Source organism: Leishmania braziliensis, chromosome 25, assembly GCF_000002845.2.
Source record: "Leishmania braziliensis MHOM/BR/75/M2904 complete genome, chromosome 25".
Lineage (NCBI taxonomy): Eukaryota > Euglenozoa > Kinetoplastea > Trypanosomatida > Trypanosomatidae > Leishmania > Leishmania braziliensis.
This window is the reverse complement of record NC_009317.2, coordinates 598,558-617,142: the sequence shown is the minus strand read 5'-3', so window position 1 is coordinate 617,142 and position 18,585 is coordinate 598,558. Positions and strand designations below refer to the sequence as shown.

The window sequence follows — 18,585 nt, the reverse complement described above, 5'->3', positions numbered from 1 at the left end:
GTGGTGCATGACGCGGCATACGCGGAACAATCACCTTCCCCCCTCCCCCAGCGATAGCACTCGCATGTGTAATGCGGTGATGGTGATCTTTAAGGAGCGAATGCAGAACTTTGCTTATTACCGCCTTCTTCCTGCGCCCACTCGCAGGCTGTTCGAGCGTCATGGGGCGCCCCGAACCGCCACACTCCTGCAGCACACATGCACCTATGCGCCCATATTCAGCAATGCATGGGTGTCACCGGGTGTTGGTGGTGGTGGGAGGGGGAGGGAGGAGGGAGGAGGAAGGCGCTGCGCACCCATGTGCACTATTTCTACACTCGTGACGCATTCTTTTCTCTTCCTTTCTGTCTTCTTTGCTTTACCTCCTCGCATCATCCGTATCTCAACGCAGCTGCGCCTCACTGCCTGTGTGAATGTGCGTGCGCGTGGGTCTGTTTGGATAAAGGCGCCCTAGTTGAAGAGACACACACGCACGCCTCTCCTCACACATCCAGCAACGCCTGACCATCTCAATGGTGTGCCATAAACACAAACGCATACATCAAAAGAGATCCGATAACCGCCCGCAGGGGGGCGGCTTTGTGGCGTTCTCTCTCTCTCCCCCCCCCCCCCCCACCTTCCCACACACATAATCTTACTTAACGGCACGCGCACAATCATCCCCACACAATGAGCCTTCTCACCACGGATGCGTTGCACGAGCTGAGCGGGAGGCCAGAAAACATCCGCAACTTTTGCATGGTCGCCCACGTGGATCATGGCAAGACCACCCTTAGCGACTACCTCGTCGCCAGCAACGGCATCCTTTCCCCGCAGTTGGCGGGCGAAGTGCGCCTACTCGACTCCCGACCTGATGAACAGGAGCGCTGCATAACAATGAAGGCCAGTTCTATCGCACTGCGCCACGTCTACGCTGGCACGAGCCACGTGCTGAATCTCGTCGATTCCCCCGGGCACATCGACTTCTCGTGCGAGGTGTCCACGGCAATGCGTCTGTGCGACGGCGCGGTCGTTATTGTCGACGTCGTGGACGGCGTCACGCAGCAGACGTCGTCCATCCTGCGCCATACCTACCGAGAGGGGTTGTCGATGTGCCTCGTATTGAACAAGATCGACTTGCTCGTGACGACGCAGCAGTACACCGCCGAGGAAGCCTACCTGCGACTTCGCAGCATCATCGAGATCTGCAACGCCGTCTTAGCCTCCTACGCGAACCAGATGAAGATCCAGGAACTGGATCAGGACATGGAGCGCGAGGACCCGAGCGATGACGTGTGGTTCGACCCGTCCAAGGGCAACGTTCTTTTCTGTAGCTGCTACGACGGCTGGGCTGTCAGTGTGGACTTCTTCGCGAGGCTCTACAAGGACAAGGTGCCACTGCACAACCTCTCGGAGGTCCTCTGGGGCGAACACTACTTCGACCCAAAGACCAAGACCGTGAGCCCGCAGCCAAAGAAAGCGGGGCAACTGCCTCTGGGTGTGCAGCTCCTGCTGGAACCCATCTGGCAGCTCTACAGCGCATTTCTCGGTGACAGCGCTAGCGAGGAGCGGCAGAAGCAGTTGTCCGAGAAGCTGAAGATTGCTGAGAACAAGTGGAACAACCCACGCCGCGACTCGCGTGGCAAGCTGAAGGCACTGCTCTCGACGTGGATGCCCCTCGCTCCCTGTGTGCTCGACACAGTGTGCACCCGGCTCGCCTCCCCGGTTGCCTTGCAGCGGCGCCGCTTGGCTTCTCTCGTCCCTGGCTTTGAGGCCGACACCCCCGCGGAGCTGAAGGAGGCGCTCCTGAACTGTGACCCATCCCCGGAGGCGCCGTGTGTCGTGTACATCTGCAAGCTTATTGAAACCCAGTACCTTGTCGGTCGCATCGTCGGCTCCGTGGAGAATCACGACGACGCCTTCATTGGGTTCGGGCGCGTCTACAGCGGGCGCCTGCGCGCCGGGCAGCCAGTGTATGTGCACAGCGATGGCGCGGTAGTGGAAGCCACGGTAGGCAGCGTCTTCCTCTTTCGCGGCGCCGGGCTTGAGGAGACGTGGGAAGTGAGCGCCGGATTCCTCTGCGGTGTTGGCGGTCTTACCCCGTATATCACCAAGTACGCCACCATCAGCAGTGCGCCGAGTATGCCGTCCTTCAAGCCGCTAGTACTGCAGAGCACCTCGATAGTGCGACTCTCAGTCTTCCCGAAGGACCCGAGGAACCTGCAGGAGCTGGAGCGGGGCCTGCGACTGCTCTACAAGGTCGACCCGCAGGTGGAGGTAAGCGTCCTGCCAACTGGCGAACACGTGATCGGCACGGCAGGCGAAGTGCATGCAGAGCGCTGCCTCAAGGACCTCATCGACACATTTGCCCAAGTGGAAGTGGTTGCGTCGGAGCCGCTCGTGTCCTTTCGCGAGACCATCGTGAGCAACCTGAGCGCAAAGCCGAAGCCGCACACCACGTCGCTCATGGAGGGCGCCTTCATCATCACCCTCCAGGCGCGGCCGCTGCCGGCCGAGGTGCTCGAGTTAATCAAAGAGGACGAGAAGAACAGCGGCAATAACCCGCAGCTTCTGCGGCAGGCAGTTGCTGCGCTGGCAGAGCACAAGCGCTTTTCTGCAGATGTCAAAAATGGCATCGTCGCCAGCGGCCCGTCCCGACTTGGCTTCCTTGGAGCGGTGCTGCTTGCCAACTTCGACGGCGCCGCGGATCCGGAGACATGCTGGGCGATGCTGCAGGACTGGAAGGAGTCCATCGTGGCCGGATTTCAGGCCGCCTGCGAGAGCGGGCCGATGGCGCAGGAGCCCTTGTACGGGTTGGCGTTTGTGGTGACAAACATCTTTGTGGACGCGGATTCGGGTATCTCAGGTGGCATGGTGCTGCCCAGCGTGCGGGAGGCGTGCCGCGCGGCCATGAAGCTGCACCCCCGCCGTCTTGTCGAGCCAGTGTACGAGTGCACTGTGTACTCCTCCGGCTTCACCCAGGGCAAAATCTACGCCTCACTGAGCCGCCGCCGCTCCGAAATCGTCGAGGAGGTGCCGAACGAGGGTAGCGACCTCTTCTACATTCGCTCCTGGCTACCCGCAGTCGAGGCATTCGGCTTGCAGGACGAGCTGCGCGTGCAGACGCAAGGCGCCTCGACGGCGCAGCTGCAGATGAGTCACTGGGAAGTCATCGACGCCGATCCGTACTTTGTGCCGACGACGAAGGAAGAATTCGAGGAGCACGGTGCCGAGGTGTCGACCAAAAACATCGCTGAGCAGCTGTTGGAGCGCATTAAGCGGCGCAAGGGCCTCTACCGCGAGCGTGTGGTAGAGAACGCCGAAAAGCAGAAGTTTTCCTTGAAGGGCGCGTGAGAGCGTTGCGGCTCTACGCCCCTATCCCGTTCTCTGTGTGTGTGTGTGTCTCTGCGCCCAACTCCTTCCCGCTCTTCCTCTCCGCTCTACTACGCGTCTGTTTTGCTGCGTAGACGCTGGCAGGGGAGAGGGGGATGCCAGTAGAAGCGAGAACATGGGGAAGAGGGTGGATCGTGCTTGATGGCGTGTCTCTGTGCCTGTGTACGACCGTGTGTCTGTCTCGGATACTTCGAGTAACGTGAAGATTCACGGCAGTCTGGAAGCACGGAAAGATGAGAGGACGAGGGGTGAAATGAAGTGACGTGGCGCTTCGAACTGATCCTCTTCTCTAAGATGCGCACGGAGAGGGGGGAGGGGAGTCGTTCACGTCGGAACGCCTCTTACACTCAAGACCTGTGAGAGGTCGATGCAGAGCGAGAGGAGGAGAAACGAAGCGGTCTAAGTAGGCCCCATCCGTCTGCAGACTCTGCCAACAGCAGTGAGTTTTCTCTACGCGCTGCAACACACGTATGTCAGAAATGGAATGAGAGGTAAGGAGATGGGAAAATCGCCAGCACTGCTTTGGCTCGCTCGCACATCAGCGCGAGCCTCCCCGCCGTTCACTCCGCGTCCAGCTTTAATTAGTCCTCCTATTTCCTTCCCTTTCACTGTGTGTTATCTCTACCACTGGCACCGCCCCATACCTGCACGTCTCATCACCACTAATTGAGACGACAGCACACACCTCTCCACTATACACCCCGCATAGGCAGCACGCTGCACGAGGGAGAAGGAGCACTTCGCTTACTGCGTCTAGGAGCACCTACACAGGGAGTGACGGCGACGAGGAGAGAGGGGTACCCACACGCACCATTTGCCCTTACACTCGTATGAAAATCGAAGCAAAGCAGAACTCTTCTTCCCCTTGTGGGCCTGCGTGTGCGTGCGCACGCACGGCATCCTTCACAGCAGCGGCCACCGCCTTCCCTTCTCCACAGCGGCATACCCTGATAGAAATATCAGCGCGGTTCTCAGTACAAGGCTGATGGCTCCCCTCTCCACCCGCCCTCTCCTCCTCTACCCCATTATTCGCCGCCATCCCAGTACGGACTCCTCTTCCTCCCCCCCCCCCCCCCCACCCTCTTTGCCTCTCGCTCGGATTCGCTGGTAAGACGCACCTACGCACCTCTGCTTACCCACACGCAGCGGCGCCTCACGCCGTCACCGCCTATTTCGGCACGTTTCCCTCCTTCTCTTTTTGCCAACCACATCGCTGGGCTTTCCTTTTCCCCTTCAAAGCATCAAGTCTTTGGCGCTTTTACATCTGTAGGTGCGCGTGGTGTCACCTCCGCACTCTTTCTATCTGCTTGCTCTGAAGTCTTTGCACTCCCCTCCCTTCGCTCTCTCCCTCTCTCTCTTACCGTCGTTTCGGCACTGCCATGTCCGCAGACACCGCCTCCGATCGAGTGTACGTGGGAAAGCGCTTGCAATTCACTAATGGCTCCCGTCAGCTTGTCCGCTGCGGCACGCGCAATATCGCTGTCGTGTGCCATCGCAATGAGCTCTATGCGATCGACAATGCCTGCTACCATCACGGCGGGCCGCTGCTGCTTGGGGACATTGAAGAAATGGGCGGCCACCCATGCATTGTGTGTCCGTGGCACAGTTACAGGATCGCACTGGACACCGGCGAGGGACTGTACTGGGGCATTGAGTTTAACCCTAACGGCGGTAACCCGCAGCAGGCGGTTCGCTCAAAGGGCTGCAAGCAACGCGTCCACAAGGTCGTGGACTTGAACGGGGAAGTTTATGTCCTGGTGGATCTCAGTGGGCCCAAGCGGGAGAGCGACACGTACGCTTCAATGGAACTGGCGAATGGGGAGGCGCCCATGAGCCTACCGGTCGACGGTAGAGCGCGCGGTTCGCGTGCGCCAGGCATTCACAGCCATGCCGGCGTTGAGCGGCGCAGCGGCCACGTCTTTCAGCACGTGGAGTTGCCCACTGCAGGCGGCGGCAGCACCGGCAGCGGGGGCACCAACCCGTTGGATGAGACGCAGAAGACGCGGCTACCGATGGGCCTCACATTGCCGCCCAAGATCAACCCCCCCGGCAGGACCTGCAGCAGCCCAACGACAAGCCTTATGGTCTCCTGCATCGCCATCACCAACATCTGCCCTGGTGTACGACAGTTTGACTTTGTCCACCACGCGGGAGCTCTGCTCCGGCATGCGGAGCTTGGTGAGTACGTGGTGCTCGAGCTCCCAATCAAGGAGAGACACCCCACTGGTGACGCCAACGTTGGGCATTTCCCCTCCTCCTCCATCACCGCAGCCGCTGCAGGGGAAGCGATGCGGCGCCGCTGGACCATCTGTGACGTGGGCCGCAAGGGCGGTCTCTTCAGCCTTATCGTGAAGGCCACTAGCGCCGACACGCAGGCGAGCGGCAGCGCGTGGCTGCATCACCATTCACTGCACGTACCACTCCCCGTCGCTCGTGTTGGTGGCACCTTCACCTTCGCTGACCACCATGACACCATCCGCAGAGTGGGCGGCAGGGTGCTCTGGCTCACGGCAGGGGTCAGCATAACGTCGGCCTACGCTTTCCTCAACTCCTCTCTCGGCGACTCGTTCTACGTAGAGACTTTGGAACCGCTGCATGTAGCGCACCTGCATGCGAACCACACTCTGGAGACGGTGCCAAAGCTGGACGAGTTCGTGCGGTGGCAACGGGATTTCCCTCGCTCAGAATTGGAGACGACCGAGAAGGCCAGCGGCGGAAGCGATGCAAGGCATCTCCGCAAAACGTATGCGATGGAGCTCTTCATCACCCCAACCAAGGATGCTGGTGCGGGGCGAGACATAAGCACTGAAACGCCGCCACTGAACTCCTGCCCCGTCATTCCCATCACTCACCATCGCCGCATGCAGCCAGCGGATGTTTTCTCGGCTGTTCAGAAGTACTTCAGCGCAGACATGCCGCTGACATACGTGTGCGGCCCTCAGGGTTTTGTGAAGGACTGCACCAATGCACTTCTCTCGGCTGGTGTGCCGGAGTCGCTCATCCTCACGGACGATCCGTGAGAAGACGCGGGATGAGGGACAGGTATACGGGGCGGGAGGCGGACGTGGAACGGCAGAGCGCATGTGAGTGGTGGTACCTTTCCCTGTCTGCGTGCATTCTGCTCTCTCACGAGATCACCCCTGCCTTTCCTCTTTGCCTCTCTGTCTTTCACACTCCTCACTCACGTATCTGCTGCTTATGCCTGTGAGACCCCCTTAAGTTCTTCTCCCTCCCCACCGAGTCATATGCAGTGCAGGCGTGTACATGCCACGAACGTCTCAAGACAAACCAGCGAAGCGATATCCTGCAATGGGGCTGACCAACGTACCGAGTCATCTCATGAACTCGAGATGTGCGCCAAAGGGGGGGGGTGCCCATCGCCAATGTGGTCGCCCCAGCGAAGTTTGGGACGCCAATTCCCAGAGGCAGCGAGTCAGTCTGTCTGTGTGTGTGTGTGTGTGTGTGTGTGTGTGTGTGCGTTGTGCCGAGCCCCCCTCTCTTGCTCGCCCGCCCGCCCGCTCCCACCAACCCCCCTCTTTGCCGCACCTCCTCTCTCGTTCTCGCTCCCTCTCTTGAGCAGTGTCTTGTCCAACAGATGCCAGGGTGCTTCGCTTGTGTATTTTTGTGCCTGTTTGTCTCTGGATCTTGCGTGTGAAGGTCACACGTCATATTCTCGAGGACTTGAGTCGCATCAGCGAGTCAGTGAGTATCACTCCTGCGACACTGCGCACTAGTGTGCGATCAGAAGCCCGTTCCTACTCGCGTTCTCTCCTTCCCCTCCCCCCCCTCCTCCTCCAATAGTCGTACGCGCGCGCACAGCGATGGGTGCTCTCCACAGTACACCGCTACTGCCGAACGGACAGCCAAGCGCGCAGGCTCTAGCCTGCACCAGCGCCGACGACGTGACCTCGTGGGGTACGCCCCCGGATGAGGCCCCAGAGGATGAGAAGGACCCGACAGAGCTGGTACTGCAGAGCTGGGCCTTCTGCAAGGCGAAACCAACCCCGCAGAAGATGTACCGCAGCGACGTGGACGAGCGCAAGCGGCGGCAGTCAGTGAGCTGGCGCAAGCGCACGAGCTTCATCGAGCTCGACTGCGGCGAAGACAGCTTCTTCGTAGCGAACAACTACAAGGTGATCGGCGTCGCTGACGGTGTCGGCGGCTGGCGCTCTGAAGGCGTCGACCCCTCCTTGTTCGCCAACGCGTTGATGGAGAACGCGAAGCTGTTTGCGGAGACACACCGTGGTGAGTGCGACCCGGAGAAGATCCTTGATGCCGCGTACACCAAAGTAGTGAAGGACGGCGTTGTCAAGGTGGGCAGCAGCACGGCCTGCGTAGCGACTTTGCGCAAGGAGGATGACGGCAGCCACACACTTGACGTGGCCAACCTGGGCGACAGCGGCGTGATGGTGGTGCGCAACCGAGACCTGCACTTCCGCGTACACGAGAAGGTGCACGGCTTCAATGCGCCATTCCAGCTGGCAGTGCTGCCCCGGTCGATGGTGGGGCGCGCGTTCTCTGACCGAGTGCAAGACTGTGTGCGCGAGTCGGTGCAGGTGCAGGAGGGCGACGTTATTGTGATGGGCACCGACGGCCTCTTCGACAACCGCTTTAACTCCGAGCTTGCCGCGGACGCCGGGTGGATCGGCAAGGTGGAGGAGAGCCCCATCGCCAAGATCCCGCTAGTGGGTTTCCTCCTCAGTGGCATCTTGGCGGACGAGAAGATCGAGTACATCGACCCCTACCGTGTCGCGCAGCGCATTATAACTGACGCCTACAAGACCTCTGTGAACCCGGAGACCAACTCTCCGTGGGCCTCGATGCTGCGCCAGTTTGGGCAAACTGACGCCAAGGGCGGTAAGCCGGATGACATTACTGTTCTCCTGAGTCGTGTGAGTACACGAGAAGAGCTGAATAACAACACGAGCTGGTAAAACATGCCGACATATATGGGTGTGGGGGGGGGGGGAGGGGGGCGGTCGTGATGAGTCTCAATGATGATGGCAGCGTTGATAGCAAACAAGGTCCCTCCTCCTCCCCCCCCCCTCCCTTCGTCTCGCTGAATGCGCGCGTCAAGGCTGCTGTGGAATCCACCCGTATGCGGGAAAGACAGGAACGGTAAAAGAGGAGGAGGCCATGATGGCAGTGATAGTAATGAGGCAAAATGCATCATTGTCTGTACCCTCACGGGACCTGCGTGGTTGCTGAGGGTCGTGTTCAGTTGTACGTGTTTGGGTGCAGAACGGGGAACGAGGGAGAGAGGGGTACATCGTGGGTGGCACGGGGTGCGCACATCTACGCCTTCCCCTCTCCCCACCCCCTTCCCTCCTTGATAGCCTGTTGTTAGCATCGAGCTTTCTCGCCGTGGGTGTAGCTCCTATAGTGCGTTTTGCACGCTGCGCCCGCACCCTCTTCATTACGCCGTGCGGCTCATCTGCACGTATACACGCTGTTGTGGGTTGTTTGATTTTGGCGCCTCCCCCCCCCCCTCCCCCCACACACATGCGCACGGAGAATGAGTGAGCTAGTGTATGAATGGGTAAGCGACAGGCGAGAAAGTGCGAGTTGATCGGTTACATAAGGCGCCACCCCTCCTTCACAGCGATGCCTCAGTGTACAGAGCAGCAAATAAGAAGCGGGAAAAACTCAAACGAGGCTTGCAAGAGGTGAGAGGGCTTGTGAGGAGCAGCGGAACGGAGGAGGAGGCAACAAGAGCTGACACCGCGCCTTTTTGCTTCCCCTCAGCATCTTCCGCCGTGACAGCCCCTCAGCTGTTGTTGCTGTAGGTGCTCGCCAATCCTGTGCATGCAATGCCGCTGCCTTCATGCTGCACAATACGCAAGAGACCCTCCCTCTCTCCAGGACGCTGCTAGGCCTGGTGCGACGGTCGTCTGACGCGCTCATACACGGCGCCTCGCCTGTTTCCCTCACCATTTTTGTCTCTCTTCCCTATGAAGGCTCATAAGCGTCTTGCGTTCGTCTCGTCACTCCTCCCGCTTTCCCCTACCCATGGGGTCATCCAGTCTGGCATAACTTCATCAGCGGCTCAAGGCATCGTGTCTGTGCTAACGTGCCTCCTCTCTCCTTCCCTCTTTCCCTTCCCCCCAGAGGCAGTCCCTATCACAGCTTGTAAAACACGAAAAACTGTGGACGAAACTCCGACCAGAGCGCCTGCCAGCCGCATCGCAGTGCTACTCAAGCTGCTTGTCGTGTCGAGGTGCTCATCGGCACGCAACTCAGCGTCAGCAAGGTCGGAACTCTCACTCCCCGCAAGCACGCACACACACACACACACACACACACATCATGAACCTTGACAACTACTTCGCCAATTTCCTGCAGGCAGGCAATGGCCGAAGCCCAAAGGGAGGCAAGTTGGAGAAAGCAACGCTCTCTTCCTCCGCCACAAGAGCGTGTGTGTTGGTGACACCAGCCAACGCCACCTTGTCCAAGCATCACAGCGATGACAGGGGTCACCCAACTTCAAACGGCGGCGGTCGATCGTCCGGAGACGCGGCCGAAGGGCCGTTTCAACCGGCATGCGGCTCGCCGAACGCAGCTGGCGCTCAAGATGGTACACTTAAGCAGCTGTGGGACACTGGTGCAACGGAGGAAATGGCCGCCACTGCTTCGTCGGAAAGCACACACCGAGATGTGGCGCCGTTGAAGAGACCTCGTGAGACGGCAGTGGCGGCGCCGTCCTCTTCAGCTCCGCCTGAGCCGGCGCTGGACGCGCCGGCGGCAAAGCGACTCCTCACTCGCCGCGCCGCCTCGGAGGACGACGATGATGAGCTCACGCTGCTGCTGGGCTCGCAGAAGGCGAGGCAGGTGCGGGAGACGGATGCCACAATGCAGGACGTGGCACGCGCGCAGCAGACTCCCTCGCCGCCGCTGTCGCCGTCGTGGCCCGGGCATAGAGGTGGCGCCACCGTGGAAGCCTCCAGCGGTGCGTGTGCGGTGAGCAGCCTCCCCTGGCAGACGCCGTCCTCAGCAACGCGAGAGACCATCGCACGTCACTTCCAACGCCAGTTCGAGTGGGAGCTGCACCACAGCACCGAGCTTTTCGACGCCTTCGAGCCCTTCTTCAAGGACCGTGCGCTGAACCGCATCGCCGCCGACGATGAGTTGCGGCCGGTGCTGCACGCCGCACTGCCCGTCATTACGAGCGAGACGGTGGGGGCCCTGCCGGGGTGCACCCTGCGCTCCTATCAGATGGAGGGCGTCCAGTTTCTTCTGAGCCACTTCCATCGCGGCATGTCAGCGATCCTCGGTGATGACATGGGCCTTGGCAAGACGGCGCAGGTGTCCGCCTTCTTGCACTCCCTGAAGCTGCTGCACAACATCGACGGCCCACACCTCATTGTGGCCCCTCTCTCCACCCTGACAAACTGGACCCGTGAACTGGCACGGTGGGCACCACAGCTGCGGGTGGTGAAGTACCACGGCGAGCGCCGCACCCGCGCCGCCACCAGCGCCGGCCGCCACAACCGCCACGCCGTGTTTGTGACGACGCCGGCGCTGCTTCACCTCGACAAGCGCGTCTTCCGCAAGCGGGCATGGGTGACGGTTGTAGTGGATGAGGCGCATGTTCTCAAGGCACATGACACGGCCATCACGTCCGCGTCACGGAAACTCACGGCGTGCTACCGGGTGGCGGTGACGGGCACGCCGGTGCACAACAATGTGCAGGAAGTGTGGAGCCTTATGAGCTTTCTCTACCCCTGGCTCATGGCGGCCTACGACCCAGGCGTGCGAGACCCGGTGCGTCAAGCAGAGGAGTGTGCCAAGGTGCTGCAGTATATCATGCTGCGCCGCACCAAGGCAGACATGGAGCTCGGCATCCCGCCTCGCGTAGACGAGCCGCTGACGAAGCTGGTGCCGACCTACGTACAGCTACAATTGCTCTCCCTGCTGACGGCACATGCTCTGCAGGAGAGTAGCAGTGGCCATCAGCTGCATGGCCACCTCAGCCACCAGAGGGCTGTGTGCAACCACCCGCTGGCGCTGCGCCTGTTGGCGGACAAGGGGCGCACGAACGGGTCACAGGAGCCGATCGAGAAGCGCATGCGAGCCGCCGGAGTGCCCATGGATGCGGCGCACCTCATAGACCCCAGCGCCAAGATGCGCTATCTCGACACACTGCTGCCGCAGCTGAAGGCACAAGGACATCGATGCCTGATCTTCTCAAACTTCACAACAACACTGGATCTGCTCGAGGCTGTGTGTCAGCTGCGCGGCCACAGCTACGAGCGACTGGACGGCAGCTGCAACCGCGTCGAACGGGAGCTGGCGATGCTGCGCTACAATCACCCCGCATCCTCGTGCTTTCTTTTTTTGGTCACCACCACTGCAGGCGGCGTCGGCGTCACCCTCACCGGCGCTGACACCGTAATTCTCTTCGACGCGCACTTCAACCCGCAGCTGGACCGGCAGGCAGCGGACCGGGCGCACCGCATCGGTCAAACACGTGTCGTGCGTGTGTATCGCTTGTGTCTGCAGGGCACCATCGAGGAGCACATCCGCGACATTGCGGCTCGGAAGGCGTACCTTGGCGACTTCATCGTCGAAGGAGGCCAGCGTCACGGTGCGCGTGGGCGTGGCCGCTTTACAACCAACGACGACGCCGACACCCCACGCATAACCGCTGACGACATTCGTGAAGTGCTTCACCGGTTCGAAGAAAAGCACCGCGCGAAGCAGCAGGCGGACGGATCGCCTATTTCTTCTTCGACTCTTCTGCGCTCCTCCGACGAGGCGGATGGCAGCAGCAGTAGCGGTAGCGGTAGCCTATCCGCGGAAGACGCTATGGTGAAGGACCTGCTGCATGTGGAAGCGAACAGGCTGCGCGGTTCTGCGGCGGCTGCGGTAATGCGCGGCGGTGGCGGCGGTGGCGGCGCACTGGCCTCACCGCCCAAGCAGACGCACCGCTGCTTCTGTTGTGGGGATGTCATGCATCCCATGGAGCCGCTACTGCACTGCACGGCGTGCCCCAAGGCTTACCACGCCGCCTGTATCGGCAAGCGGCCGCCGAGGTCGGGAGAGGCGGTGAAGCGCCTCTGGTCGTGCCCGCGGCATGAGTGCTTTTCGTGTGGCAAGCAGCAGGCCGCCGACGGCGCCATCTTCATGTGTGACACGTGCCCTCGCTCCTTCTGCTTTGATTGCCTAGACCCGCGCTACCTGGAGATGGACGCGTCCGGGGCCCGACTGCTGCACATCCGCGACACCTACGCTGGAATGGAAGAAGAGGAGGTGAAACCAAAGCGGTCGTGCTACTACGTGACGTGCTTGCGGTGTTGTGGACTGCTCTCCTCCTCGTCGAGCTCTGCTGCGGACGACACGGACGAAACTGATGATGATAATGACGATGCTGGTGGCTACAACACGGCTGCCGTGGTGGACAGCGATGGTTTGGAAATTGCTGACGACGACAGTGATGTCAGTGTAGAGGACGACGGCAACTGTCGGAATAACCTTGGGCCCCTCTCACTAATGGAGGGAGAGAGCAGATGTGGCAGACAGCCAGAGGAGGAGGATGAGTAGTACGAACGGCGTGCGCGCACGTACGAGGATGCACACCTCTGTGTCTACCGACCTGTGTGTGCTACAGAGGTGCCATCTGCATTACAGTCATGGGCCGCTACCCCCCCCCCACACACACACGCGTACCCATAGAAATAAGCAAACAACATTTATGTACTCCTTTAGTGTCTCTCTGCTGAACAGTAGATCAAGTCTCTCTCGCTCTTTCCCTCTCTCCGTGCCTCGCTCCACCACCACCACCACCACCCCTTCCACGTCGCCACTCCCCCCTCCCCTCCTTGTCGTGCGTACTTGCGCACTTTCGTTGTCATCACCATCGGCGTTGACAACATCAAAAGAAAGGGAACGGGAGACACGGATTAGCGTCGGGTTGGGTGAGAAGAAGGGGTCACCGCCTTGAGGAGTAAGGGGGGAGGCGAGCAAAAAGCTCTGGCGCGCTTGCCCTAATGTGGCGCGGGCACCCACTAACTCCCTGTGTAAGCACTGCCATACACCCATCTATGCAGAGACACCCCTATTAGCACACCTGTGCAGTCGCCCTCTCACCCCTCTTCTTCACTCATGCACCTTGACAGTGATTCACACCAGACATCTCTTTTGCTCACGAATGGGCCCCCCCCCTCCTCGTGGTCTGCTCTCTCTGTTGTGTGTCCTTCCTCTCCCATCAACTAAGGCACAGGCGCGCGCCAACGTACGGTAGCACATTTGCGGAAGCGCCAAAGCCCAACAGTCCGACGCCATCGTGTTTCGCTATCGTCGTGGTCATTCTCCCAAGCACAGCCACGCTGATATACGTAATCAGGCATTCTTCCCCTTCTCTTCGCGTCCACAGCCTCCCCCCCCCCCCCTCCCTCTCTCTCTACCTCGTACCGCTTTTCACGCTCACTCACACACTTCATCACCGTGGAGAGCCCAACTGTTTTCGCCATCATCGCCGACATCATTGTCTTTCCTGTGGTCAGCAGAAACGAGTTTCTTCACTCTTCCGTTAGCACCCTTCGCGTCTTTCCTATCTTACTTTAACGTCTCTTACGTTGACTGCGTGTATGGGTGTGTTGTCCTCTCTCTCTCTCTACCTCTCTGTAACGACTCACACCTGCGTGTGTGTGTGTGTCTTCTGTTGTATTTGCCCTTGCCCCCCTCTCCCCCTTTCCTGATTCGTCTCTATTTCTTCTGCATTCCCCGTGCGTTCTTGTGGGGGTGCACCACAGTCACTCGCCTGCCTCCCCCTCTTCTCCCTGCTGCCTTTTCGCTGCTGTTTCTCACCTTCTGCTGTTCTTCTCCCTCCGTCCTCGCGTTCTCCCCGCCTGAAGCGTCGTGAATTCTCTTTTTCCTCTTCACCCCCCCCCCCTCACACACCCACGCGGCTCTCTCGTCATTCAGACAGCATCCACAGCACTCCCCCTCTCCTTCACTGCACCGCTGCAGCGATGGAGTCCATCATTGCGAACCTCCTCTCCGACATCTTCACGGTCGAGCATGAGACCGCTCTCGGTCGCTTGAGGCCATGGTTCGCCGGCGGCATCATCGCCTTCGTGGCCTTCCCGTGGGTGATGATGATGTTGTACGGGTTGTACTTTGCTATCTTCCTTCGGCCGAAGGAGCAGGCCGCCATGGCACTCTCGCCGCTCCTCACGTTCTTATACTTTCTAACGGACGAGGCCACGCCAGGCTTTGACGAGCGCCTCATGCGGTTATTCCACCCGAGTCTGCTGGAGGAAGACAAGGACGGAGGCTCTGTGCAGCGCGGCCTCATACGGGCCATGTCGCGCTGCCTCATTGACAAATTCGGGAAGGTGACCAACATTCCCCGTGACACGGTGGTGCTGAAGCGCGAGGGCAACAACGCGAACTGCATGGCCCTCGTCGACTTCGAGAAGGCGAAACAAGTCCGCTGCCAGCTGTCGTGGAAACACCGACCTGGTGTGGTAAAACGCTACCGCGAGAAGACGGGACGGTACCCGGCTCGCTCAGAGAAGGAGTCGTTTGTGCTCAACGGCATCGGCATTGCCTTCCCTTACACGTTCCAGGTGACGAGCTTTCACATCGACCCGAAGAAGGGGGACGAGTTTAACATTCTCAAGTATCTCCGGCTCGTCGACTTCGACGACTTCGGGGAGTTGTTTGTGTGCCGCCTTTTCGAGAAGCCGCCGCGGGCCGCCGTATCAATGATGGTCCAGCCGCTGAAGGAGAAGTACTCAAGCGACGAGGCACTCACGACGCTGCAGGAGTCTGTGCACAAAGTGGTCGATGCGTGCGGTGGGTTGGCGTCATCGCTGGATAGCTTGTGCGTGGACCAGACGTCCTATAAGGCCATCTACGCACCCAAATCGGAGGATGCGGCGCCTCTGCCAGGGGAGCCGCAGGCATTGAAGAAAGAGGATGACCAAAAGGCACCGGCGATCGACGGCGTGGACATGGAGTACCAAGTGAAGGGGACCACCCGCAACGTTGAAGTGTATCTGCGCCTTAACTTCTCTGGACTGAAGGCGCTGGTCACTCGGTACGAGCTGCGGCTGCTGCCAGACGAGCGGACACAAGTGGTGGTGGACCGTGACACAGGCAAGTCCATCATTATTGGGTAACGGCTGCCTCTCAGTCTGCCTGTTTCTCCATCGCTCTTCCTCCTGCCCGAACGGCTCTGTTGTCCCGCAATTGGCGGTGCTGCGTGTTCCTCTAAACCGCATTTAATACGATGGTCGCCTGAGGATCCTCACGTAAGTAAACCTCGAAGAATACGCCTGACCTGCTGCTAATGCTATCACTGTGCTCACATGAGCGCTCGTGTGTGTGTGTGTGTGTATGTGGGTGTGTGTTCGTGGACTTCCGCGCGGACATCACCCTCCTCCTCAATCTTCTCCTTCAGATACGCAACTTTCTCCCTCCCTTTCTCTCGCCCCCTTGTCATCCTTCCCTCGCTATCTTCTTGTCTCCCCTCTCCCCTTGCACGCACACACACACACACCCACACACCTATACATCTATATGTATATATATATGCCTCTACACCTGATGGGCACAGCAACAAGGGGGTGCACACACACACACACACACACACACATCAGCAGCAGCAGCAGCAGCAGCATTGCACGCACACGAAAGAGGGAGGAAAGAGGAGAAGGGCGAAGTGCATCGCTCTCTTGCTCGCTGGCTGTGTTGCGGTGTTTGTGGTGTGTCGCCCGTGTCTCTCCTCCGCACCCACGCACGTGCGTGTGCGTCTCTTTGGTGTGTCCTTTTTTTGTTTGCCTCTCTTGTCTCCCCTCAGCCCTCCCTCCCTCCCTCTCTCTTCTCCCGCTCGTGTTTGTTGTCTACCCCATTCCTCCTCATCTCGTCGCGCTTCCAGCAGTTACCCACACGTGTACAGTCGGCGGATACGCAGCACACACACACGCACACACGAAAACGCACCTCCGCCCATCCCCCACCCCATACACCCCTGCACACACCACAGCGTATACTCGAGCATCGTTTCTTTTTGCTTTCTTGTTTGTTTGGCAACACGTGTGCGCGCCTGCACGGGCACACACAAGTCTGTATACGTGTGTATATCCCGTACGACCCGTGTGTATCGGCCCCTTTTCTGGGTGTGCGTGTGTGCGTGCTTTTCGCTTCATTGGACACCGTCAACACTTTCATACAAGCGACCACCTCCCCGAGTTGCTTCTCTTCTCGCTCTCTTTTCATTCTTCACCTGTCAGTACTGTCTTGCTCTCGCTTTCTTTCTCCCTTGGCTTTCCCCCTCACCATAAGTCGTTATACAACGCGCTTGTTTATACACACGGCTCACGCCCCTCATTCCACCCCACTCCCCGCTCTTCCACGCCTTTTGGCTGCTGGGTCTGTGTCCCGTGACGGACCAGGTGTAACTCTCTCTCTCTACTAGTGTGCCTGCATCGGTGTGCGTGTGTGCGCGTGCGTGGGTGGGTGGGTTCTTTGCCGTTCTTATTCGTGCATGGTAGAGGGGCCTTCTATCCGTGTGTGTTCGTGTCCACTATTGCCATTTCTTTGGGGAACAGAGGGGTGTGCGTGCGTGGGTGTATAGTTATTGTTGCTGTCATCATACTCGCCCTCCGTCCCAGAATTCAGTGTTGCCTCGCGGTCTTCTATCTCCCTCGCTTCATCTGCTTCAGGCATCTTTGCCATTTGTTTTCGTGTTTACTTGTGCCCATTTGCCTACTTTCTGCGCGCACACACACACGCACACACGCCAACACTGACTGTGTCGGTGCGCGTGTGAGCCCCTCCCCCCTCTCTCTCGGTGCCTTTCTCCATATACCGGACGGGTGAGCGCCTAATTCGGCTGTCGGCGCCCTGTTGGTGACTCTCCCCTGTACGGTGGCGGCTGTCACAGTCCCTGCACGCGCTCTAGAGAAAAGCATGGACGGCGAGCGGGAGACAAACGCGACCCCAACGCCCTTCTTCCAGGGCATCTCTGACAAACTGGAGTCTCAGCAGCAGCAGCAGCGACAGCCCTTGTCGTCCAGCCGGCTCACTGTCACCTCCAGCAACGGCGTCCATGTGATGTCGGCGAATCACTACCGCCGCGGCGGCGCAGGAGGAGGCGCCACCCCACCCTCCTCGACGACGACCACCCCCACCTCTACCGTGATGCCGGTAAGCACACTGATTACGCAGGTGTCACAGCACGTGCCGCCCAGCTCCCAGCAGCAGCGGAATGTTGGGCACGGTGGTGGCTATGGTGATAGCAGTGGCATGGATGGAAGCGGCAATGCACACGCTGGCCCCCGGGTCGCCGGTGGTAGTACAAGCGTCACTACCGGCTCCCGCCAGCGTGTGCACGCCACGGAGTTGGTGGAGCGGGCTCGCTACATTCGCAACCAGCCCAAGAATACCTCACCTATTGACGCCTCAGTGCACCCGTCGTTGCTACCAGACCCGCTTCCCGCCGTCCGGAACAAGAAGTGTCTCATCCTTGACGTTGACGAGACGCTGGTGCACAGCTCCTACCAAAGCACAGGACGGTACGACGTGCACCTCCCTATCACCCTTGATCATGACACTCATGTGAACGTCTACGTCGCCTTTCGGCCACATCTCCATCGCTTCCTCGAGGCGGTAGCACCGCTGTTCGAGGTTGTCATCTTCACGGCCTCTCTCAGCACGTATTGCGATCCGCTCATCGACTCGATCGATAAGCAGCGCATTCTTGGCGGCCTTCGACTCTTCCGTGAGCATTGCAGCGTGGTCGGCACAACCTACGTGAAAGACCTCTCGCTGTTAGGCCGAAATCTAGAGCAGGTGGCGATCATCGACAACAGCCCCATCGCCTACCTCTTCCAGCAGCGTAACGCCATCCCCATCACGTCGTGGTTCGACGATTCACACGACGAGGAGCTGCTACGCTTGATCCCCGTGCTGGAGGCTCTGGCGGAGGCGGACACCGTGTACGATGTGCTAGACAACTACAACGCACTCCTGCAACTTCAGCAGCACCACGAGAACAACAGAGAGAAGCAGTGACCTCACCCGCTCAGTCACACTCCAGACAAACGGGCCACAGGTCGTGACAGTGTGCGCTCTCTAGAAGAGAGAGAGACGGAGAAGGATGTGAGTGCCCCCTGCCGTGGGTGCGTATTGCCGCGTCGTCTAGGCAGGCGCATGGGTGTGCATTTTTTGCGCCTGTGTGCGTGTGTGGGAGGAGGGAGAGGGGGT

At 59.6% G+C, this 18,585-nt stretch overlaps 6 protein-coding genes across 6 annotated transcripts; all 6 read left to right on the top strand.

Annotated features, from left to right (window-relative positions):
• Positions 1 to 669: 669 nt before the first annotated feature.
• LBRM_25_1640 (elongation factor 2-like protein) lies at positions 670 to 3,333 on the top strand (the record flags this gene model as incomplete). The annotated part of the gene is made up of 1 exon (XM_001565618.2): positions 670 to 3,333. One exon carries the CDS (start codon positions 670 to 672, stop codon positions 3,331 to 3,333), a length of 2,664 nt encoding a protein of 887 aa, XP_001565668.1.
• Positions 3,334 to 4,751: 1,418 nt separating this feature from the next.
• LBRM_25_1630 (conserved hypothetical protein) lies at positions 4,752 to 6,392 on the top strand (the record flags this gene model as incomplete). The annotated part of the gene is made up of 1 exon (XM_001565617.1): positions 4,752 to 6,392. The coding sequence occupies one exon, from the start codon at positions 4,752 to 4,754 to the stop codon at positions 6,390 to 6,392; it is 1,641 nt and encodes a 546-aa protein (XP_001565667.1).
• Positions 6,393 to 7,193: 801 nt separating this feature from the next.
• On the top strand, positions 7,194 to 8,306 carry LBRM_25_1620 (conserved hypothetical protein; the record flags this gene model as incomplete). Its single annotated transcript, XM_001565616.1, has 1 exon — positions 7,194 to 8,306. One exon carries the CDS (start codon positions 7,194 to 7,196, stop codon positions 8,304 to 8,306), a length of 1,113 nt encoding a protein of 370 aa, XP_001565666.1.
• Positions 8,307 to 9,987: 1,681 nt separating this feature from the next.
• Positions 9,988 to 12,912, top strand: LBRM_25_1610 (putative helicase-like protein; the record flags this gene model as incomplete). The annotated part of the gene is made up of 1 exon (XM_001565615.2): positions 9,988 to 12,912. One exon carries the CDS (start codon positions 9,988 to 9,990, stop codon positions 12,910 to 12,912), a length of 2,925 nt encoding a protein of 974 aa, XP_001565665.1.
• A 1,430-nt stretch (positions 12,913 to 14,342) lies between these two features.
• Positions 14,343 to 15,497, top strand: LBRM_25_1600 (conserved hypothetical protein; the record flags this gene model as incomplete). Its single annotated transcript, XM_001565614.1, has 1 exon — positions 14,343 to 15,497. One exon carries the CDS (start codon positions 14,343 to 14,345, stop codon positions 15,495 to 15,497), a length of 1,155 nt encoding a protein of 384 aa, XP_001565664.1.
• Positions 15,498 to 17,289: 1,792 nt separating this feature from the next.
• LBRM_25_1590 (conserved hypothetical protein) lies at positions 17,290 to 18,393 on the top strand (the record flags this gene model as incomplete). Its single annotated transcript, XM_001565613.1, has 1 exon — positions 17,290 to 18,393. One exon carries the CDS (start codon positions 17,290 to 17,292, stop codon positions 18,391 to 18,393), a length of 1,104 nt encoding a protein of 367 aa, XP_001565663.1.
• Positions 18,394 to 18,585: the final 192 nt, after the last annotated feature.